This window comes from Entelurus aequoreus, linkage group LG02 (genome assembly GCF_033978785.1).
Source record: "Entelurus aequoreus isolate RoL-2023_Sb linkage group LG02, RoL_Eaeq_v1.1, whole genome shotgun sequence".
NCBI classification, from domain to species: domain Eukaryota; kingdom Metazoa; phylum Chordata; class Actinopteri; order Syngnathiformes; family Syngnathidae; genus Entelurus; species Entelurus aequoreus.
The window spans coordinates 88,959,658-88,984,187 of record NC_084732.1 but is presented as its reverse complement, the minus strand read 5'-3'; the positions used below and the strand labels follow the sequence as shown (position 1 = coordinate 88,984,187).

Here is a 24,530-nt window from a genome sequence, read left to right as displayed (position 1 = left end):
GCGTGCAAGGATGGGAGTGGAAGAAGAGTCAAAAGATGGCACTAACGGTTTTAATGACATTCAGACTTTACTTAAATCAATAACGGAGCAGCATCTCCTCATCCGTGGCTCACTAGTGCAATAACAACGCCGGAAATGTGTCCCGTGAAAAAACATCCGACCGGAACTCTCTACTAACTAAAGTTCCTTGGGTGAATAATGTAAACTCACTACACCGGTATGTTTTAGCGGTTTCATGGCGAGTTTACTGACCGATATAAGTAAGAACTTTACACTACTTTAAATTAGAAATTACAACAGCGGAGGATGAATGTCCCATAACAAGAAGATATAGAAAAAGAAGAAGCTTATCGACTACGGCGTCATCACGGGCTACAAAGGCGGACGCGCGCAAATTTTCAGGACTTATGCAGATCCCAAATACAGATCAGCAGGTACCAGAAAGTAAGAAAAGTTGCTTTTGCATAATATTGGGAAACAAAACGCCAGATAATATGTCTTATCTTATACACACACACACCATGATAATACTCGTATGTTGAAGAACAGTACAATCCTTCAAGCGGTGCGGCTTCATAGCTTACCAAAGTCATTTTGATAGATTTTTGAGCGCTGTGTGTAATGTTCTATATTTTCAATGGATCATATACAATTTTGGTGTTGTTTACTTGAGTCATATTGCAGTCTACACTATGTCTTATGTGTGACTGCCATCCTATTGCAGTCTACATGTATCTCTCATGTGTCACTGCCATCTACTGGTCACACTTATCATTTCACCATTTACCAAATAAAATAGCTTCAAGGTCGGTAAGCACAACCAAAATTATTCCGTACATTAGGCTCACCGGGTTATAAGGCGCACTGTCGAGTTTTGAGAAAATGAAAGGATTTTAAGTGCGCTTTATAGTCCAAAAAATACGGTAGCTGATCACAGTGGTTGTCGTGCCCAGCGGATTTGTTTGTTGTAATTTGATGGAATAAATTGCTTCATAGATACAATTATACTTTGTTTCTGCTAAACTTCTATTTAGCTGTGAGTCAACCTGTCCTTTGTAATAGTTTATGCAGCATCGAGGCCGCCTCTATTCAAAAGCCCATGGAGATAATCGCTAAATTAGCATCGCTTTGACTGTCGTCATCATGAGGTCGTATTTCTAAAACAACCGTACTATCGAAGTTTGTACTGTAGCCAAACATTTACCCTTAAAATACAGTGTCTAAAAAAAATGTTTTCATATTTTTTGGGCCATTTATTGTGTTTTGTTCAGTTTTTCAAATAATGCCCAAGCGGCAATAGCAGTTTTGAATTGGCTTCACTGCAGTAGGACATATCCAACACTTTTCTTTTGCATTGGACATAACAACTTATATTTTTATCCCTTGTTTATATAAACTTTAGAGATTATCTGGAATTTATACATGACTATGGAACATATGTAATTAAACTGAATTGTAGTTGTCAATGTAATTTTTTTACATTATTATTTAAAGTAAACACAAATCTTATAATTTGTAAAATATCAACAGCACATTATTTCCGATAATCTAATTATAAACATACTTGAACTGCAATTTTGTTGGTTGTGTTTTTTATGCGCACACCATTGAAATCTACTTCTGGTCACCAAGAGTTATACAGTAAACTCTTTTTCTATCACTGTTTTTTTGGTTCTGGAATCAACCAAAGTATAATTGGCCATGGTAGGAATTAGGAATTATAAATTGAATATTTTCATAGCTCGAGCATAAAAAAAAACCTGTTTTCGACTTTTAAAATAACATTAAGAAAGCCTACTAGACATTAGGACTGCAACAACTAATCAATTAAATTGATTAAAATGCATTATTGAAATAGTTGCCGATTAATTTAGTCATCGATTCGTTGGATCTATGCTATGCGCAGAGGTTTTTTTAATTTTTTTTATATATATTTTTTTTTTTTAAATAAACCTTTATTAATAAACGGCAACATTTACAAACAGCTGAGGAACAATAATCAAAATAAGTATGGTGCCAGTATGCTGTCTTTTTTCAATAAAATACTGGATAGGATAAAAATGTAGTTTGTCTCTTTTATCCGATTATTAATCGATTAATCGAAGTAATAATCGACAGATTAATTTATTATCAAATTAATCGTTAGTTACAGCCCTACTAGACATGTGTGATGTGGCGAGAGATGACTATATTACAATACTGACTATGATACAGTATGATCTACTCCATAGCGTTTTACACAAGTAATATTAAAGACTGAAATGGGGCCACAAAACACCCTCCATCCATCCATTTTCTAACGCTCGTCCCGTACAGGGTCGCGGGGGTGCTGGAGCCTATCTCAGCTGCACACGGGCGGAAAGCGGGGTACACCCTTGACAAGTCGCCACCTCATCGCAGGGCCAACACAGATAGACAGACAACATTCACACACTAGGGCCAATTTAGTGTTGCCAATCAACCTATCCCCAGGTGTATGTCTTTGGAGGTTAGAGGAAGCCGGAGTACCCGGAGGGAACCCACACAGTCACAGGGAGAACATGCAAACTCCACACAGAAAGATCCCGAGCCCGGGATTGAACCAAAAAACACCTAGGGCAGTAGTTCTCAAAGTGTGGTACACGGCCTCCATCTAGTGGTACGTCAAAGCCATCTGTAAATATGTACTGTATTACGGAGTGTCATAGTTGATGACGTTTGTGCATTGTGGGTAATGTTACAGTGGCCAACAATAATAATTGTACCTTTTAAAATAAACCTCTGACTTGTTTAAATGAATACTTGGGCCTACTGTGCTACTGTATTTTAATCTTGGTCATTATGGTGGTACTTGGAGAGCCAAATGTTTTGGTGAAAAAAGTTTGAAAATCACTGGCCTAAAGTGTGTGTGTATGTAATCTCTGGTTACCTATTATTTCAGCCACCATGAAGAGAAAATAGAGCACAGCCGCAATGGCCAGCCTCTTCATCACTCTTCTCTGTTTGATATTCTCCCTCTTCTTAGTGCAGCTGTCACATGAGTCCATGTTCAAACCGGGGCTGCCCAAGCTGGAGGAAGAGTCCAACAGGGAGTCGTCATCATCGTCATGCCGATGTCCGGCCGCCACCACCACGGTGCTCACCGCCACCCCGCCGGACGCGGGCCCTGCAGCGTAATCAGACATCTCACCGGAGACCACCACCTTCAGCTTATTGAATTTGGGCGTTTCATCCTCCACTAACTCGTCGGAGAAGTCGAAGGGAGCAGTGTCACTCATGTCGCCTCGCTCTCTCCTGAAGGCAGAGCGCACCTTGCTCAGCAGTTTCCCTCCTGACATCTTTAAAAGAAATCCAGGTGTGTCCAGGTGAGAGCTGCACTGTCCTCTGGGCTAATCATTCACATTTCCTTGGCGTGCATTTTTACTCCGTTGGCAGCTGAAAGTGACGACAAAAACACAGAATAGTTCAATCACTATGTATTTGTATTACTATAAGAGTATATTACGAATTAGAAGTGTTTTTTTTTTAAAGATACATAACAATTTAAAAGAAGCCATAGCTAAACAGTATCAGGCTAGCTCGTAAAGATGAGCAACTACCCTAAGTCTTGTCAGCAGCTGCCAGAAATGTTAATCAGGAAGCGTATTATGTCGACAAAATTCAATCTCACCTCTCGATATTGTTGTTTTGGAACATTTTATGCCAATATCGTCGTTTCGCCTGGGACACTGTCTGGCGCAGTCCCACCAGCATGATCTCCGGGAGGAGGAAGTCAACTAGCAAGTTTAGTGTAGCCATCCGCGATCACGTGACCAACGAGTCACGTGATGTTTGTCCTCCTCAGCAGTCACAATAATGTCAACCCCGCCGGTATTCCGTTTGCTTCTGCCCAACTAAACCCCGATTTACGTACGACTGGAGTCATTATTGAGGAGACATTTAATCAGGTAATGCTTTGAACTGAAATACTAGCTTGTTGGACGTGTGGTCGGCAACAAGGCGTGTTGGCCACACGACGAAGAAGCTAACTTGTTAGCTGGCTAGCTGGCGACACACTTTGCCTCTAAACGCTCTACTTTGCGGCAACATGTGACCCACGTGACGCGTCACGCGGTTGTGTCAAAGTCTGTCAACTGATGTCAAAAAAAGTGATTTTACTGCGTCTTTTACAGATTGTTGAGGCTGGCTGAGTATGGAAGGAATGGAGGATGAAAGACCGTCGTCTCATGAGGAACTTCCACACATAGACGGTGGGTGTTATACTTTAATAACAAATATACATCAACACCAGAAAATGAGACTGTCCATAGGTATTTATCACCAGAAGCCATTTTAAGAAGTAGCGGTATGACCACCATTATTTGGCGAAAGAGTCATACACTCACATGACAAATGTTTAAAAAAAAAATCACATCTATTTACATGATTAAAAAATATATACACATAAAATCCATCCATCCAGTTTCTACCGCTTATCCCTTTTGGGGTGGCGGGGGGGGGGGGTGGGGGGTGCTGGAGCCTATCTCAGCTGCATTCGGGTGGAAGGCTGAGTACACCTCATCGCAGGGCCAACACAGATAGACAGACAACATTCACACTCACATTCACACACTAGGGCCAATTTAGTGTTGCCAATCAACCTATCCCCAGGTGCATGTCTTTGGAGGTGGGAGGAAGCCGGAGTACCCGGAGGGAACCCACGCAGTCCCGGGGAGAACATGCAAACTCCACACAGAAAGATCCAGAGCGCAGGATCGAACCCAAGACTACTCAAGACCTTCATGTCAGAATCAGAATAGTTTTATTGCCATTGTTTGAGAACGGGTTCACAAACTAGGAATTTTTCTTGGTGCAAACGAGCGACATAAAACACATATAACACATATTTGGTAATAAAAAGAGCTGTGACTGAGCTATCAGATAGACTTAGAAGGGATTCAAGGAATTCAAGGAGCTGCTGTTAGGAGTTATTGTTCATTTGCCTGATGGCCGAGGGGAAAAAACTGTTCAGGTGGCGGGAGGTGTGGGTCTGGATGGAGCGTAGTCTCCTGCCTGAGGGGAGAGGGGAGAATAGTGTGTCCAGGGTGAGAAGAGTCAGCTGTGATTCGACCCACACGCCTCCTGGTCCTGGAGGAGAACAAGTCCTGGAGGGATGGGAGCTTGGAGCCAATCACCTTCTCAGCAGCACGTACGATGCGCTGCAGTCTATTCTTATCCTGGACTGTGGCGCCGGGGAACCACACTGTGATGGAGGAGGTCACGATGGACTCTTATGATGACTGAGTAAAACTGCACCAGCATCTCGGTCGGCACCTTAAGTTTCCTCAGCTGCCGCAGGAAGTACATCCTCTGCTGGGCCTTCTTGATGAGTGAGGCACATGCACTAACCCCTGTGTCACCGTGCTGCCCACACATAAAATATGTGAAATAAAAAAATAACCTTTCTTTTGATATGGCCGATTGGCTACTTGCTGCAAATTACTCTGTTTGCTAGCAGCATCCCTGCTTAAGTTATCACACAAGACACTATTATAGGCAGTGGGTCATAGTTAATTGCCATTTGGAAGGATTTCCCCTTAAAGTGAATTATACTTAAACTTAAATTAACTTAAAAATAAGGGATTTTTCGTGAAAACAAATTACAGTAATATAACTCAGTGTAGCCTCCAAACAAAGTCATATGCTATTTTTAACTTTTGTTGCCAATAGTATGTTAACCACCGGCCCAATTCCAACAGTATTTCTTTCCGTGCACACAAGTAGGCCTGGGCCGCTAACAAATTTTGCTGGATGATATATTGACCTACAAATTATTGTCGATTATTGCCATAATTTTTTGGGGAACAAGTTAACCACTGATAATGATAATGCATGTATTTATCCTTTTGAAATGCAATAAACTTGTATTTCTTGTATATTTTAACATTGTAATTGGAATGTAAACTTTTAAATCTCTGTAAAAAAACAAACAAATAACAATAAATTATACTTCGTCTGATTGCAAAATTTTGCACTTGAATAAAAATCACAACCAAATGCCATAAAATAGGTTAGACAATGGTTAGGGGCCCTCAAAAATACACATCCCAAACAGTAAATAAAATGGCTAAATAAAGTATTGACAAACAAAGTTCCACTTCAATATTGGCAGAGGTAGATTTGTACATTACTTACATACTTAAAATCAAGTTACAATATTTTTAAACAAAAGGAAATAGTAAAAATATACACACTACAATATAAGGAGATGTATTAACAGGTCATATGCAAATAAAACCTAAGTCTGGCAGATTCTGAGTGCAGAAACACCTACATGACATAAGATGACAAATGTCTGTCAAACCTATGCAGCGTTTTTAGAAAAGCGAGTTTTTCAACAGTTTTAAAAGGCAGCATGTATTTGGTGATGTAGTGATTTGACCCACACTATTTTGCACTGTTTAATTTCCACTGAACTGGTTCACCAAACGCAAAGTGAGTGTGGACTGTTGGTTGGTTGTTTTTGAAGTGGGCGTGTAGGTTTGTCGTAGTCACACACATTCTGCAAACTGTCTCCTTGGTGTTGATAGGCTCATCTTGTTCCAAAGATTTTATCTGAAATATACGCACACTGGTGCGGTGGAATTTGGTTTGATCTTGTGATCATTTTGTCCATGTTCGCTACTACATGTGTTGGTCACGGGCTAAATTGTTGCACTGTGTGATGTGAGCGGGCCAGCGAACTCGCCTCACTGCACAACAAGTCAAAGACTCCTAATGGACGACAGAAGGATTAATCTCCTTCTTTTCATTTCCCTATGGCACAAACGTGCACGGCTGCTGAAACCGATGAAAAGCGTGAAGGCTCTTGAAACCCATAAATACGCTGGAAAACTTACCGACCTAATTTAAATTTATCGTTTGGTTAATTGAGTTATTAAATATCGGTCCAGGTCTACACACACATCGGTCTCCCTGCTTCCACAGACACATAACAACACTTCCTTATTCTCTGCCATGTGTATCAGTGCTTCCCCAAACACACAACACTTCCTCATTCTCTGCCAAACCCCTCTCAGGCACGGACGGTGAGTTTGCGATCATGGGAACAATGAACATAAAACCAAAACCACAAAAACATTAAACCTTACGACCAGCAGGTTTTACAGTATGAATGAATATATATAGCCTATTATTTGTGCACTATTGACTAGTGATGCACTGAAAATTTGGCCCCCGAAAAAAGACTGAGCACCTGAAGAGCGCTGCCGAAAGAGGATGTTGTGATGATGTAAGCAATACGCACGGAATTTCATGCAGTGGATGTCTGCGATGTGGACATATTTCATTATATCCGCAGAGAGCAATTTACAAAACCAGTGAAGTTGGCATGTGTAAATCGTAAATAAAAACAGAATACAATGATTTGCAAATCCTTTTCAACTTACACTACCGTTCAAACATTTGGGGTCACATTGAAAGGTCCTTATTTTTGAAGGAAAAGCACTGTACTTTTCAATGAAGATAACTTTAAACTAGTCTTAACTTTAAAGAAGTACACTCTATACATTGCTAATGTGGTAAATGACTATTCTAGCTGCAAATGTCTGGTTTTTGGTGCAATATCTACAAAGGTGTATAGAGGCCCGTTTCCAGCAACTATCACTCCAGTGTTCTAATGGTACAATGTGTTTGCTCATTGGCTCAGAAGGCTAATTGATGATTAGAAAACCCTTGTGCAATCATGTTCACACATCTGAAAACAGTTTAGCTCGTTACAGAAGCTACAAAACGGACCTTCCTTTGAGCAGATTGAGTTTCTGGACCATCACATTTGTGGGGTCAATTAAACGCTCAAAATGGCCAGAAAAAGAGAACTTTCATCTGAAACTCGACAGTCTATTCTTGTTCTTAGAAATAAAGGCTATTCCACAAAATTGTTTGGGCGCCCCCAAACTTTTGAACGGTAGTGTATATTCAATTGAATAGACTGACTCCAAAGACAAGATACTTAATGTTCGAACTGGAAAACTTAATTTTTTGCAAATATTAGCTCATTTAAAATTTGATGCCTGCAACATGTTTAAAAAAAGTTGGCACAAGTAGCAAAAAAGACTGAGAAAGTTGAAGAATGCTCATCAAACACTTATTTGGAACATCCCACAGGTGGACAGGCTAATTGTGAACAGGTGGGTGCCATGATTGGGTCTGAATGCAGCTTTCATGAAATGGTCAGTCATTCACAAACAAGGATTGGGCGAGAGTCACCACTTTGTGAACAAATGCGTGAGCAAATTGTCGAACAGTTTAAGAACAACATTTCTCAACCAGCTATTGCAAGGAATTTAGGGATTTCACCATCTACGGTCCGAATATCATCAAACGGTTCAGAGAATCTGGAGAAATCACTGCACGTAAGCAATGATATTACGGACCTTCATTCCCTCAGGCAGTACTGCATCAAAAAGCGACATCAGCGTGTAAAGGAGATCACCACATGGGCTCAGGAACACTTCAAAAAACCACTGCCAGTAACTACAGTTGGTTGCTACATCTGTAAATGTAAGTTTATACAAAGCGAATGCCATTTATCAACAACACCCAGAAACGCCGCCAGCTTTGCACTGATCACTTCACGTAAGCGGCATAGCCGGAAACCAACAGTGAATGACCGTGACCTTCCATCCCTCAGACAGCACTGTATCAAAAACCGACATCAATCTCTAAAGGATATCACCACATAGGCTCAGGAACAGTTCAGAAAACCACTGTCACTAAATACAGTTGGTCGCTACATCTGTAAGTGCAAGTTAAAGCTCTACTATGCAAAGCGAAAGCCATTTATCAACAACATCCAGAAATGCCGCCGGCTTCTCTGGGCCCGAGATCATCTAAGATGGACTCATGCAAAGTAGAAAAGTGTTCTGTGGTCTGACGAGTCCACATTTCAAATTGTTTTTGGAAACTATGGACGTCGTGTCCTCTGGACCAAAGAGGAAAAGAACCACCCGGATTGTTATAGGCGCAAACTTCAAAAGCCAGCATCTGTGATGGTATGGGGGTGTATTAGTGCCCAACGCATGGGTAACTTACACATCTGTGAAGGCACCATTACTGCTGAAAGGTACATACAGGTTTTAGAGCAACATATGTTGCTATCCAAACAAAGTTATCATGGACGCCCCTGCTTATTTCAGCAAGACAATGCCAAGCCACGTGTTACAACAGCAAGGCGCTGCTACTCACTGCTCATGGGGATGGGTCAAATCAGAGGACAAATTTCACCACACCGTTGGGACTTTAAAAAGTGGCGAAGCTACTGCCATCTACTGGGACATGTAGTTAAGCTGCGTAGCTGGTGGTGGCACTGCGGGTGGCACAATCAGGCTCCATATTTGCTTGTGAGTTGTTGTTGTGGTTCAGTGCAGTGGGGGGGAGACGACAAGCACCGCTTGGAAGGGGAAAGGGGAGGTGTTTAATAGCCCACAGAGTATTGCGGGGGAGAACAAGGAACACAACAAATAAGTGGCATTTGGTCATTTTAACGTAAAAAAAACTACAAACCCCGGTTCCATATGATTTGGGAAATTGTGTTAGATGTAAATATAAACGGAATACAATGATTTGCAAATCATTTTCAACCCATTTTCAGTTGAATATGCTACAAAGACAACATATTTGATGTTCAAACTGATAAACATTTTTTTTTTGCAAATAATTAATTAACTTTAGAATTTGATGCCATCAACACGTGACAAAGAAGTTGGGAAAGGTGGCAATAAATACTGATAAAGTTGAGGAATGCTCATCAAACACTTATTTGGAACATCCCACAGGTGTGCAGGCTAATTGGGAACAGGTGGGTGCCATGATTGGGTATAAAAACAGCTTCCCAAAAAATGCTCAGTCTTTCACAAGAAAGGATGGGGCTAGGTACACCCCTTTGTCCACAACTGCGTGAGCAAATAGTCAAACAGTTTAAGAACAATGTTTCTCAAAGTGCAATTGCAAGAAATTTAGAGATTTCAACATCTACGGTCCATAATATCATCAAAAGGTTCAGAGAATCTGGAGAAATCACTTCACGTAAGCGGCATAGCCGGAAACCAACAGTGAATGACCGTGACCTTCGATCCCTCAGACAGCACTGTATCAAAAACCGACATCAATCTCTAAAGGATATCACCACATAGGCTCAGGAACAGTTCAGAAAACCACTGTCACTAAATACAGTTGGTCGCTACATCTGTAAGTGCAAGTTAAAGCTCTACTATGCAAAGCGAAAGCCATTTATCAACAACATCCAGAAACGCCGCCGGCTTCTCTGGGCCCGAGATCATCTAAGATGGACTCATGAAAAGTAGAAAAGTGTTCTGTGGTCTGACGAGTCCACATTTCAAATTGTTTTTGGAAATATTCGACATAGTGTCATCTGGACCAAAGGGGGAGCGAACCATCCAGACTGTTATTGACGCAAAGTTCAAAAGCCAGCATCTGTGATGGTATGGGGGTGCATTAGTGCCCAAGACATGGGTAACTTACACATCTGTGAAGGCACCATTAATGCTGAAAGGTACATACAGGTTTTGGAACAACATATGCTGCCATCTAAGCGCCGTCTTTTTCATGGACGCCCCTGCTTATTTCAGCAAGACAATGCCAAGCCACATTCAGCACGTTACAACAGCGTGGCTTCGTAAAAAAAGAGTGCGGGTACTTTCCTGGCCCGTCTGCAGTCCAGACATGTCTCCCAACGAAAATGTGTGGCGCATTATGAAGCGTAAAATACGACAGCGGAGACCCCGGACTGTTGGACAACTGAAGCTCTACATAAAACAAAAATGGGAAAAAATTCCACTTTCAAAGCTTCAACAATTAGTTTCCTCAGTTCCCAATTGTTTATTGAGTGTTGTTAAAAGAAAAGGTGATGTAACGCAGTGGTGAACATGCCCTTTCCCAACTACTTTGGCACGTGTTGCAGCCCTGAAATTCTAAGTTAATTATTATTTGCAAAAAAAAATAAAGTTTATGAGTTTGAACATCAAATATCTTGTCTTTGTAGTGCATTCAACTGAATATGGGTTGAAAAGGATTTGCAAATCATTGTATTCCGTTTATATTTACATCTAACACAATTTCCCAACTAATATGGAAACGGGGTTTGTATATTGATATTACGATATTTTCTTAATTCATATCGTGTTTAAAAATATATCGATATACAGTATCTTACAAACTCGATATATCGCCCAGCCCTAGTATGTATATATTTATATATGTATGTATATGTATACATAAATAGAATTGTGTGTGTGTATATATATAAAATAATATTAATTAAATTTAGAATATAAAATAACATATGATATATTAACAATATACAATATAATGATATACAATATTATAATTATAGTTGTATCAATAATCGATTTATAATTGAATTGTAGCCTCTGAATTGTGGTTGCAATCGAATTGTGAGGTGCCCAAAGATTCCCACCTCTAAGTTCCAACTTCCGAGTTGTATCAATTTAGATTTTACTTTTTGCTCTGTGATTGAGTTAGTATCAATAAAAACTGAGCATTTTTGTTTGCGTGAATGCTGATTTTAAAAGGTAAAGCACACGTCAACTTGAAGAGAGGACTATTTCTGGCCAGCTTTTTTTTATTTATTTATTTTATTTCTCAATTGAATGCCTTATTTGCTTCCTCATGTTGTGCACTGTCTAAAGTATCTTCTGCATTTTGTTCAGATTAAACAAAGATGAATGTGTCTTTTAAGAGAGATAAATGTGTTGGACTAGAAATGTAAATTAAAAAAAACATTTTACTTCACCCCTCAGATGAGCAGCTGTCAGTGCAGGAGCAAGCATGTATGAAGAGCTGCGCCCCTCTAGGAGATGTGTGTATAGATAAGAATGCTGTGTACAAACTCACAGACGGCTTACTCTCCCACTACCTGCCTAGTCTGCAGAACTCTAAACGTACGCTCCAAGAACTCACGTGAGTACTTCATGTTATGCATGCTTTAAACACCACTATTGTCATGTGATCAGAGCTATTTACTGGTGATGTTACAGTCCACTTGAAGATCTTATTTGATTTTGGTTTAAGTGTTTAGTTCAGTAACACCATTTGCTGTGGTTATGGTGTCTAAATACAAAGTTACACTGCCATTGTATACACTGCTGAATATGATTTTGGAAGATTATGAGAGGGACAAGCGGTAAAAATGGATGGATGGATTTTGATTACATGCACTGTCTTTACTTAGTATTGTTTGAACAGTTTTAAAATGTTCAGCAAATCAGTCTGTATTTAAATACCAAAATCTTAATGGAGAACTGCACCTTTTTGGGAATTTTGCCTATCGTTCACAATCATTATGATGGCGACGAATGTATTTTTCTTTTTAATGAAATATTTTTACCAATGCAATAGATAGTAAACGGTGTGCAGCGGCAATATTTATGGGTCTAAGTAAAGCATTTGCACAATTAATCATATTATCTTAATCAACAAATTAGAACAGTTTGGAATCAGAGGGTTGGTGTTGAACTGGATTAGAAGCTACTTAACCAACAGAAAGCAATACGTTAAGCTTGGCGAAAATACGTCATCAGAGTTAGAAATATCTTGCAGCGTACCCCAGGGAACTAGGACCAAAATTGTTTAACCTCTATACAAACATTTGTAATTTTACAAAAAACGTACAATTAGTACTATTTGCGGATGACACGACTGCGTTTTGTTCAGGAGAGAACACACAAAAGCAAATTCAAATAATAACAGAATAAATGAACAAATTAAAGAGCTGGTTTGACAGAAACAGACTTTCCTTGAATCTCAGTAAAACTAAAATAATGGTATTCGGTAACAGTAGAAGAGAAAGTCAAACACAAATACACATAGGCGTAGTGGATATTGACAGAATAAAATAAATCAAATTTGTAGGTGTTTGGTGAGAAAATTAACTTAATATAAGATGGCAATAAATATTTCTACAATGAATAAAGCAAAATATGTACTTGACCAAAAATCACTTCATAATCTCTACTGCTCTGAGTTATTGTGTAGAAATATGGTAAAATAACTACAAAAGTACAATTCATTCACTAATCATTTAGAATTATACATAATGTTGGATATTGCTGGGTTATATCCGTTTTTCTTCTTTCTTCGCGGCTTAATTCACATGATGGTCAAGCAGCTAGAGCGTATAGCAAGTGAGAGTGATTATACAGTTTGAGCAGAAAATGCTATATTGCTGTTCTGTTCTATGGTGTTCCAGTCGTTCAAATAGATAGGAAAGAGCTTTCATATAGTCCCAAAATAAGTGGTTCATAAAGGTAATACATTCAGGGAAAAAACTAAAGTTGTAAACATGTTGTAAAGAAAAATGTAAATATGTCAACTGTATAATGTATCACTTGTAATTGCATACATGTTGGAAATAAATTTAAACCAAACCAATTCGTAATTAAATACAAGTCCGCTTACAATGGAGCCAATAGGAGGTCCTCTATTCCTCCATTAGACCCAATAAATAAACATCCAGAAAGCGACAACAATTGCTTGTATTTCGACAAGTGATTTCTTCCCGGAAGTGAAAACCAGTGGTAGTCAACCAAGCTAAGATGGCTGTTGTACAGCACGCACACTATCTGAGTACACAAGGGGCATATAAATTCCTGCAAGAAGCAGATATGAGCAAAAAATCCAACTATGCAATGGAATAGGTCCCTATATTTTATCAAAAAAATAAGAATTTGTCGAGTGATAAAGGATTATTCTTCAGTGGCGTTCCCAGACATATCGAACTATCGTGTGCTCCAGATGCAATTCTGCCCGACAAAACAGATGAAAACTTGGAAAAGCATGGAGGTCTACAACTTCTTTGTGTGTGACTGGGTCAAGGACATTGGGATCAAGACTCTCCCAGATAAATATGCATCGTTTTTGCTCGGGTAAGGTTGCATTTCATGATTTAACTTTGTGTCTACTGCCATGTTTTTTGCCTGCCTTTGCCATTGCACGCGCCGTTTACTAGTGTGCGTGTTTTTCCCTGTGTTTATCAAAATATAACTATAGATGTCAACATTGTGTATGTGCTGAACGCTTCATTTAGGATTGTTGCCTTTGGTAAAAGCTTAACTCTTATAGGTTTTGCTCACATTTGATTTCTTTGATTTAGACTCGCCAAGTTGGTGCTTTACGGCACTGGTCGCCAACCACTGGGCCGCAGCCCAGTACCGGTTCGTGGATCGGTTGGTACCGGGCCGCACAAGAATTTTAAAAAAATAGCAACTTTTAAATTTTTTTTTATTAAATCAACATAAAAAACACAAGATACACTTACAATTAGTGCACCAACCAAAAAAACCTCCCTCCCCCATTCACACTCATTCGCACAAAAGGGTTGTTTCTTTCTGTTATTAATATTTCTGGTTCCTACATTATATATCAAGATAGATCAATACAGTCTGCAGGGATACAGTCGTCGTCGTCGTGTCCCCCCTCGTAGCAAAAATGTGTCTTAAGAAATACAAATAGTATCAAGATAATATTATAGCATAATTTATAGCAGCCCCGTGATCCCTAACGTGTGTGGCTATGTTTAGACCATCGAGTGGTAACCTGCTTCCTCACCTCCTCATGAAAGTTTATTCTAAATCATAAATCATGCCTCTCACCCTGATAGGACTATAATTTAAGTTGGTGATGCATTTTTTTAAATTAATGTGCCAAGTATGTTTTGAAATGAGCAAAATATGTAAATATGACATGTCATTATAAATGTGCCCGTTACTACATTATATATATACGTATATTTACATCATGTATATAAAACCTTAACAGAGGGGTTTGGATGTTTTTTTAAGGGCTTTATAGGCAACATATAAAGACTTCCATAGGCTCTATTGTAAGCAGACATTTGATGTCATTTATTGATCAGGGCGGTATAGCTCGGTTGGTAGAGCGGCCGTGCCAGCAACCTGAGGGTTTCAGGTTCGATCCCCGCTTCCGCCATCCTAGTCACTGCCGTTGTGTCCTTGGGCAAGACACTTTACCCACCTGCTCTCAGTGCCACCCACACTGGCTTAAATGTAACTTAGACATTGGGTTTCACTATGTAAAGCGCTTTGAGTCACTAGAGAAAAGCGCTATATAAAATATAATTGATTGATTGATTGACTGATTGATTTAATATTTAGAATGCATAAAAAAAGAAAAATGTGTGCTTGTCTTACATAATGATTGTGAATAATAGGAACAATTCCCAAAAAAAGTGCAGTTCCTCTAATTTGCAGAGGATATCAAAAGTCACAGATGTTTTCTCACTACGCATTGTGGTGGTAAATCTCTGGTTGCTTGTATTTCTTCAAACTGTTCAATCTGCAAGCTTTAAATAGTCTAAAGTAGCAGTCTGCAACCTGCGGCGTTTCAGCCATTTTGTTGTGACCCTCTTTGCTTATTTTCAAAACTGGTGTGCTGGAAATGTGCATCTTTTCATAATATTTGATGGCTGCAAGGATGTGAAAGCTCAGTTTTGATGACGTAGGGATTGGATGAGCACAAGGAAGGGAAGCAAAAGTGAGGGGAAGTAGGTGTCTTGCGGTGACTGAGACATGAGAGATAGTTGGCTTCTTGGACCCTCGCAGTTATTGAACTATGAATGAATGAAATCCCCAAAATAAAACATCTCAGTAGAAAATAGATTTGAATTATGCATTGACAGATTGTTTTGCCTTCACTGCCAATGACAAAAAACATAACGTAAAATAAATTTTCAAAACAAGTACTTAGCATTTTCTTAAAAGTAATTATTTATTTTAAAGTAGTGCCTATATTATGCATTTACTTCCGCAATTTTTAAAAACGGGAATTAATTGATTATCTTTAAAAAAAAAAAAAAGATTAGCATTTTAGGTTTATTGACACAAGGATAACTTTTTTCCTTTTCTTTTGTGTTTATTTTTTGGTTATATTTTGTACAAATAATTTGTACATTTTTGTCAGAGCTTGAACTTTTCTGTACACAATTTCAGGGCTGCAACGATTAAGTGATTAAATCAATTGATTGATTTGAAGTTTTGATTTATATTCTGTGGCTTCGATTAATCGTTTAATGACTGTAGCTATTAAAATTGATCAAACACCAACTGCTTAAAATGCCTGGCAGACATAGTTTAAGCACATCCGCTGCAATAGAGAGTGGTGATGTGTGGGTGCCAAATGTTGTGGCGGTGAAAACTGTTTCTTTGTTTTGTTTTATGCACACATGTTAAAAATGCAATTTTAATGTTAATGATCGATGTATTTATTATATAAATATAGGGTTATGGCAGGCAGAAAAATCTTAGTTTTTTTCAACTATTTTCCCTAATATGCTATTTGTATTTGTATTTTTTTTAATCTAATTACTTAACTAATTGAACAAAATCAGAAGGTACATAATTACTAAACAAATTGATAGCTGCAGCCCTAAACAATGATTATGTTATGGCTATTGTCTAATCATTACATTAGCATAATCAGTGCATGAAATTAATGTGGAACTGTTGTTTTATTTTGAATGTGGTATTCTTGTCATGTATGTGTGTATTCCCTTTTGCTTTAAAGGCCTACTGAAACCCACTACTACCGACCACGCAGTCTGATAGTTTATATATCAATGATGAAATCTTAACATTATAACACATGCCAATACGGCCGGGTTAACTTATAAAGTGACATTTTAAATTTGCCGCTAAACTTCCGGTTCGAAACGCCTCTGAGGATGACGTATGCGCGTGACGTAGCCCGGCGAACACGGGTATGCCTTCCACATTGAAGCCAATACGAAAAAGCTCTGTTTTCATTTCATAATTCCACAGTATTCTGGACATCTGTGTTCGTGAATCTGTTGCAATCATGTTCATTGCATTATGGAGAAGGAAGCTGAGCAAGCAAAGAAGAAAGTTGTCGGTGCGAAATGGACGTATTTTTCGAACGTAGTCAGCAACAACAGTACACAGCCGGCGCTTCTTTGTTTACATTCCCGGAAGATGCAGTCAAGATGGAAGAACTCGGATAACAGAGACTCTAACCAGGAGGACTTTTGACTTCGATACACCGACGCCTGTAGAGAACTGGGACAACACAGACTCTTACCAGGATTACTTTGATTTGGATGACAAAGACGCAGACGTGCTACTGTGAGTATGCAGCTTTGGCTTCTAAACATTTGATCGCTTGACCGTATGTGCGCAACTTTTTTTTGCGTATGTACGTAACTTTTTTAAAATATATAAGCTTTATGAACCTTGGGTTAGGTGAACGGTCTTTTGGGCTGAGTGATTGTGTGTGTTGATCAGGTGTTTGAATTGTATTGGCGTGTTCTATGGAGCTAGGAGCTAGCATAGGAGCTAGGAGTTAGCATAACAAACACGTATGTGTTTTTATGCAGGATTAATTTGTGGCATATTAAATATAAGCCTGGTTGTGTTGTGGCTAATAGAGTATATATATGTCTTGTGTTTATTTACTGTTGTAGTCATTCCCAGCTGAATATCAGGTACCGTGAGTATGCAGCCTTGGCTGCTAAACATTTAAAAGCTTGACCGTATGTGCGCGTCACGTACGTAACTTTTTAAAAATATATAAGCTTTATGAACCTTGGGTTAGGTGAACGGTCTTTTGGGCTGAGTGATTGTGTGTGTTGATCAGGTGTTTGAATTGTATTGGCATGTTCTATGGAGCTAGGAGCTAGCATAGGAGCTAGGAGCTAGCGTAACAAACACGCAGGTGTTTTTATGCAGGATTAATTTGTGGCATATTAAATATAAGCCTGGTTGTGTTGTGGCTAATAGAGTATATATATGTCTTGTGTTTATTTACTGTTGTAGTCATTCCCAGCTGAATATCAGGTCACCCCCGGCTCTCACAGCATCTTCCCTATCTGAATAGCTTCAACTCCCCACTAGTCCTTCACTTGCACTTTACTCGTCCACAAATCTTTCATCCTCGCTCAAATTAATGGGGAAATTGTCGCTTTCTCGGTCCGAATCTCTCTCACTTCATGCGGCCATCATTGTAAACAATAGGGAACTTTGCGTATATGTTCAACTGACTACGTCACGCTACTTCCGGTAGGGGCAAGCCTTTTTTTTATCAGATACCAAAAGTTGCAATCTTTATCGTCGTTGTTCTATACTAAATCCTTTCAGCAAAAATATGGCAATATCGCGAAATGATCAAGTATGACACATAGAATAGATCTGCTATCCCCGTTTAAATAAAAAAAATTCATTTCAGTAGGCCTTTAATGTTGTACATGTATACAAGCATTTTTTTGACATTTTAGACCCTAGGCAGAGAAGCTACTGCTATTTCAGCAGCCGATAGCCATCTTAATAAACAAACAATCATGTGTCACAGTAGTCACCTAGCGCAGTCCAGCCTTTCACATGCCAGCCTCGAACCAGCAAGCACATATTCCTACTAATCGAGAATGAAGCAGCGCTAGACATTGAGCTGAAAGAAATGGCTGGCCCCGCTGTGTAGAGCTCTTCTTGACAGCCACACTAGGCATGTGTTACACATTTTGCACACTGAACTTCTGTTTGTTGTAACGGGTAAAACTTTTAAAAAGATTAAAGCTCATAAAAAGTTTATGAGCTGTGTTATGCAGCTACAGACCATTTGTCTCCATTATAAGATGAGGTAAAATGTTTTGACCATAAAGGTTTTCGACCCCTGACATTCCCCCAAGCTTGGTTGTTATTGTTTACTTTGGCATTGTTAAACTATCAACACTCTGCCAAGTTTTGTCCAATGTTGACACACATATTAACATTTCTTTTGTGCTCCTTGCTGCAGACAAAATCAGCTCATATTGTTAGACACACTGGACCAAGAAGTCACAAAGTTCCGAGAATGCAATGCCTTACTTGACCTAAATTCATTGGTATGTTTGAGCACTTGCACTAGATCCTCATCTTCCTACATCATCCACTTTGTCCACTTCAGTTTACAGAGGCCAAAATTTACCACAACAAACTGGTCAACATCAGGAAAGAGATGATTTTACTCCATGAAAGGACAACAAAACTAAAGGTAACTTGTCTGTTTTTCGCTGGACTATGGCAAAAACTAATTGAACTTAGCTTTTTATCTATCATCTCATTTTGCTTCTTTAAGACCTGTTTTTTCTCTTGACTGCATGGATGTGAAATGACATCTTATTGCGCATATCCGTTTTGATGCTTCCCCTTTGGGGTTTTACATTGGCTTATCTCTCTGACTATGTTCTATTGCATTTCAGAAAAGAGCTTTGAAGCTGCAGCAACAGAAGCAGAAGGAGGCACTAGAGAAGGAGCACCAACGTGAGAAAGAGCTAGAGAGAGAGCGACAACTCACTGCCAAACCTGCCAAAAGAACCTGAGATCCTGCTGCTTTGTGCTCTTGAGTATGTCAGGCTGTTTTCTATAATCAAGAATCATTTGCATTCCTGTCAGTATTTATAAGCGTTTTGAAACATAAAGAGTCATTAAAGAAAATGACACATTACCACGAGGAATAATCGTATTACTCAGTACTGACACCATTTTTAATTCAAGGGTTTTAGATATACAAGTGCACCAGGAACATTTCCTTTTTTAAATCCGTGTCCCGCCAATGGTTTTCATCTGAGAAATAATGGGTTAATGTCCACTTGTCAAGATAGCACTTAAAAATTGCAATGAAGGAGTGGAGAATATTTGTTATTAACTTGGTATTAAAACTGCACTACTTGGAGCTAAAACAAATCCTGATTGGAACGGCACAAGTACTTTTATGGTCTAATGCAGTGGTTCTCAAACTTTTTTCACCAAGTACCACCTCAGAAAACATTTGGCTCTCCATGTATCACCATAATGACCAACATTAAAATACAGTAGCGTAGTAGACCCACGTATTCATTATAAACAAAGCAGAGGTTTTTTTTAACAAGTATATTTATTATTTTTGGCTAATGTAACATTAAACACAGTTTGAACAGTAACAATGTGTTTGAATATAGGAAAATAAAACACTGTAATTTAAAGTGATTATTTGGCGCACCACTAGATGGAACCTGCATACCACTAGTGATACATGTACCACAGTTTGAGAATCACTGGTCTAATAGGATCCAATTCAAAAGCTGTATTAAACATTCTGCTTTTACTGCTTTTTGTTTTGTTTGACACTGTTATAGCGTTATTCATTTAATATGTTTGGTATTTTTATTCTTTGGTATGCAGCAATTGTATTGTTTTTGCCATCCTGGAGTGTTTTCCCAAAACAACACTGCACCTGTGAATAACTAAAGTGGTACAATACTGTACGTGTGTTTCAGTCACTATGTATTCACTAGTTAAAGCCAAAGATGATACTTTTAACAAATGATGGTACTTCCAACTGTCATTCTCTGAACACCTCATTCCTTCGGGTACAACTAACCTGTTTGTTATTGTTCAAATCAAGTGTTAACATAATTTACTACTGGGCGTTGATACCCTCAAGTGTTTGAAATGTTATAAAATTTGCTTTAAAAATGATTAATGTGTGTCATTATTTTAACCATGTGGGTTGGTCAAGTTTGAAAAGGAGTTGGAAGAAGCAAAGCTATAGGCCTGTTTATCAAATTACCTTAAACATTTTATAAATGCCCTATATGTAAAAATAAAAGACCAAAAAACATTGCAGTGCACAGTATCCTTTTAATGTCGATATGTCTGCAAAAATGACCCATGGCAGGTGGTGGAAAACGAAAGTGTGAAAAAAAGAAGAATGCAAAAGTGACCTTGTACACAACTTGAGATTTAGAGAGCATTTTATTTAAATAAATTTACTATAGTTCCCAAATTACAATTCTGCTTGGGAATGGAGCCCCGATTCAGCCAGTAGTAGCCCTGGGTGTAGCTGTTGTGTGTTGCAGTGACTATGTCCCACAGCCTTGTCTTTTAAATAGTGAATCAGCTGTGCTCAGCAGCTGCTTTACGCGAGAGCATAAATGATTGTACTGAGTAGAAGACTTTAGAAATGAAGATACAATTACTTTAGAAATGAAGATACAATTATGGTTTCACGCAACTTCTCTCTTTTTTGGTCAACAAGCACAACACTAGTGCGGTTTATGGCAGTTTATGACTGTCATTTTACTCTCAACTGAGTTACCCTGTGCACAACTTGAGATTTATGGAGTATTATTAAGATAAACTTACTATGGTTCCCAAAATGAAATTCTGCTTGGGACCCCAATTTAGCCAGGAGCAGCTCTGGGTGTCGCTGTTGTGTTTGCAGTCATTATGTCCTACCACCAGATGGCAGCATTGTTTTAAAAAAAATATCAGCTGCCTTGCAGGCGCTTTCTCCTAATACATGGACTGAGACTACTTCTTAAGAAAACAAGATACAATTGTGGCTACACACAACTTTACTCTCTTTTATATCCATCAGCAGGGTCTTATGGAGATCTTGTGCGTAGGGCCCTGCGACAAGTTGGTGAGGAAATGCATGTAAAATGTCAGTTGATAAATGGCAGGGGGCTTCATGTAAAATGTTAATATTCTTAGCCACTTCCTGCTGTGTCACTGATAAGAATATAATAGCAAATTTCCAAACATAGTCCCATTGGCTCCCGTGGTGCACAGTGTTAGTGCTTGATGTTATTTTGCACTTATTGATAAAAAGCTTATTGAAAAATGTATTTCCCATGAATTTGTTTTAGCAGGACTACTAAACATGCATCAATTGTAATCAAAATTTGAAATAAAAAAAATACATAGATTGTTTCACATACATTTAAAAAAAAAAAAAAAACATTTTTGTAATGGGGTGGGGGGTGTCCTCCAAATAAAATTCTGCCAATAGGCCACAATGTAGCTAGGGGCAGCCATGTCCATCACACAGAAATATAATTTGCTTCCGAGCAAAACAGACTTGAAAAAATTATGATGCAAAATATAGTTTAAATCATGTAAACAAGTTAAAACAAAATATTTATTCACATAAAAATACTTTTTAAAAAAACAAAATTTTAACAACTATCCATCGACTCTTTCACTTTTCTGTATGCAGGCGTAGGTGAAAAAAGTCTTAGTTTGTTAAATTTTAAAGCATCCTGATAAAATACCAACCTTTTTATTTGTTTAACATTTTAAATAAAGAAACATTTTTTTATAGCTTTTACAACCTTTATACTATCTCTCACATCATAATGTATATATATATATATATATATATATATATATATATATATATATATATATATATATATATATATATATATATATATATATATATATGTGTGTGTGTGTGTTGCTGCCATTAAATTCAAAGTTAATGATTATTTGCAAAAAAAAATTACGTTTCTCAGTTCGAACATTAAAATATCTTGTCTTTGCAGTCTATTCAATTGAATATAAGTTGACAAGGATTTGCAAATCAGTGTATTCTGTTTTTATTTACGAATTACACAACGTGCCATTTTCACTGGTTTTGGGTTTTGTAGCAGTTGTTGAGTCACAGGAACATAACAACTAATGTTCTCCATGCGTACAAAGTTATATAGGCCGTGGCAGAGGGGAATGAAGGAAAGTAACCTCATCCATTGTCCGTCTGGTCAAGAACACCACTAAGTATGTTTTCCAGAGCAATAATGGGTAAAACTCCAACACATGACAAACAACACCGTGCACAAACACGCCACACCAACCAAACGGTAAAAACCCGGTGGAAATAATGACACCATGCAGCCGTCATCAGTGTGGGTCTGAGTACCATATCCTGTTATGGTGAGTCTATAGGGAGAGGCTTGGTGCTGCCGGTCTGCAGCAGACCACACTGTTTACTTAGACAAGAAGAAGGTCTACAACATCATCATCTCCTCCTGCTCCGTGTCTCTTGACTGCATTGCGGCTTTGGAAAAAGGGGAAACTTTTTTTTTTTTTTTAACTTTCTAAAAGCAGAGACGAGTTAAACCCAAATGCTTGGAGGAGCAGAACCCAGCCTGTCTACTCACTTATCGACTAATTAATTCCAGTGGTGTTTTTATAGGAACACTTGTATAGTGCACATACCAGTCCAACCTCGACTCTGTCTGTTTGCAACCACAGTACACACTCTAAATCAGGGGTCACCAACGCGGTGCCCGCGGGCACCAGGTCGCCCGTAAGGACCAGATGAGTCGCCCACGGGCCTGTTCTAAAAAAAAAAAAAAATTAAAATGAAAAAAAATTAATATTAAAATTTTTTTTTAAAATTTTTTTAAATAAATCTACGTAGAAAAAACACAAGATACACTTTCAATCAGTGCATCAACCCAAACAACCTCCCCCATGCACACTCATCCACACCCACTCACACAAAAGGGGTTATTTCTTTCTGCTACCAATATTCTGGTTCCCACAACATAGACAACACATCTGCAAGGGACACAGTCCCTGAAGCACACATGATTGTATAGGCTGCTGGTCCACTAACATTTTCATTAATTACTATTTTTTATGTAATTATTTTTATATTGTTTTACTTTCTTTTTTATCCAAGAAAATGTTTTTTATTTATTTATCTTATTTTATTTTATTTTTTAAAAAAGGGCCTTATCTTCAACAGACCAGGTTGTCAATGAAATTAGATTTGTTTAAAGGGTTTTTTAAACCAGGCCCAGTCCAGATAATGTCCAAGTCGGACTCAGCAACACACACCTTCATTCATGTACACAGAAAAAAATTAGGGAACACAACAGATTGCATATAATTTATAAACAAAATTACATTTTCAAATTAAGCATTTATGTACAATCCAGATTATGTCCAGGTCACTCAAATTAGGGAACACAACAACAGATATCATATAATCTATAAACATAATTATACTTTCAAAATAAGCCTTTGATGACTTCTCATCTTTTTTTAAATGTTTTTTGGCATCATTATCGTTTTTAACCATGTAACTTTCTAAAGTTAGAAAATACTGAATAAATGTTTTAAAGAGAGTAATACTAAGTGAATATCTGTTTTTGGCCTTAAAAATAAACATTTTACCGAGTACTATAATTAAATTGACTAAATCATGATTGTCAATGAACTCTCCTAAAATAACAGAAACCACATTAAGCTTCATAAACAAACCAATCCTTAAACACATTTTTTCAACTTCCACCCAAAACAAAGACACAATATGACAATACCAAAACAAATGCAGGGTGGATTCAGGCTCCTGACAACAAAATCGGCAATCATCTGACTCTGTCATATTCCATAATTTTAACATTTTCCCTGTGGGTAAGAAGTTATAAATAATTTTAATTTGAAAATAACGATTTTGCACATCGATAGTGGTTTTATAGATTAGTTTGAATATGGCATCCCATGGCAACGGGCAGTCAAAAAAGTCCTCCCATTTTCCATTTGTGTTGTATGAGGCAGCCTCCAAAGATTTCTTTATTACATAAAAATTACATATTTTTCTATTTATTTTAGTTCCTTTTTGCCAACTAGAATTTCTTATTAGAGGTTTACAAACTAATAATTTAGTAGTTCCATAATTAATTATTTGTTTCCATC

At 38.1% G+C, this 24,530-nt stretch overlaps 2 protein-coding genes across 5 annotated transcripts in view; one reads left to right on the top strand and one right to left on the bottom strand.

The window, feature by feature from the left end:
• The window catches only part of LOC133640502 (probable proton-coupled zinc antiporter SLC30A4), a 65,490-nt gene extending 61,679 nt beyond the window's left edge, over positions 1-3,811 (bottom strand). For 2 of the 3 annotated variants that reach the window (XM_062033966.1, XM_062033959.1), the window contains exons 1-2: positions 3,650-3,811; positions 2,909-3,414 (exon numbers count right to left, since the gene is read on the bottom strand). In XM_062033966.1, coding sequence (XP_061889950.1) covers positions 2,909-3,317 — 409 coding nt within the window. In that variant the 5' untranslated portion in view covers positions 3,318-3,414; positions 3,650-3,811. Of the gene's footprint in view, positions 1-2,908; positions 3,415-3,649 lie in introns of those variants that run through there. The other variant, XM_062033975.1, reaches the window with a different exon arrangement.
• LOC133640515 (biogenesis of lysosome-related organelles complex 1 subunit 6-like) lies at positions 3,768-20,615 on the top strand. 2 transcript variants are annotated; one of them, XM_062033984.1, is made up of 6 exons: positions 3,768-3,926; positions 4,152-4,229; positions 11,799-11,958; positions 18,817-18,904; positions 18,967-19,053; positions 19,262-20,602. In XM_062033984.1, exons 2-6 carry the CDS (start codon positions 4,172-4,174, stop codon positions 19,379-19,381), a joined length of 513 nt encoding a protein of 170 aa, XP_061889968.1. In that variant the 5' UTR covers positions 3,768-3,926; positions 4,152-4,171; the 3' UTR covers positions 19,382-20,602. The 2 variants fall into 2 exon arrangements, with proteins under 2 accessions (XP_061889968.1, XP_061889976.1); XM_062033992.1 differs by lacking the exons at positions 3,768-3,926; positions 4,152-4,229 and adding an exon at positions 13,792-13,922 and having other exon boundaries at positions 11,811-11,958; positions 19,262-20,615.
• The last annotated feature ends 3,915 nt before the right edge of the window (positions 20,616-24,530 follow it).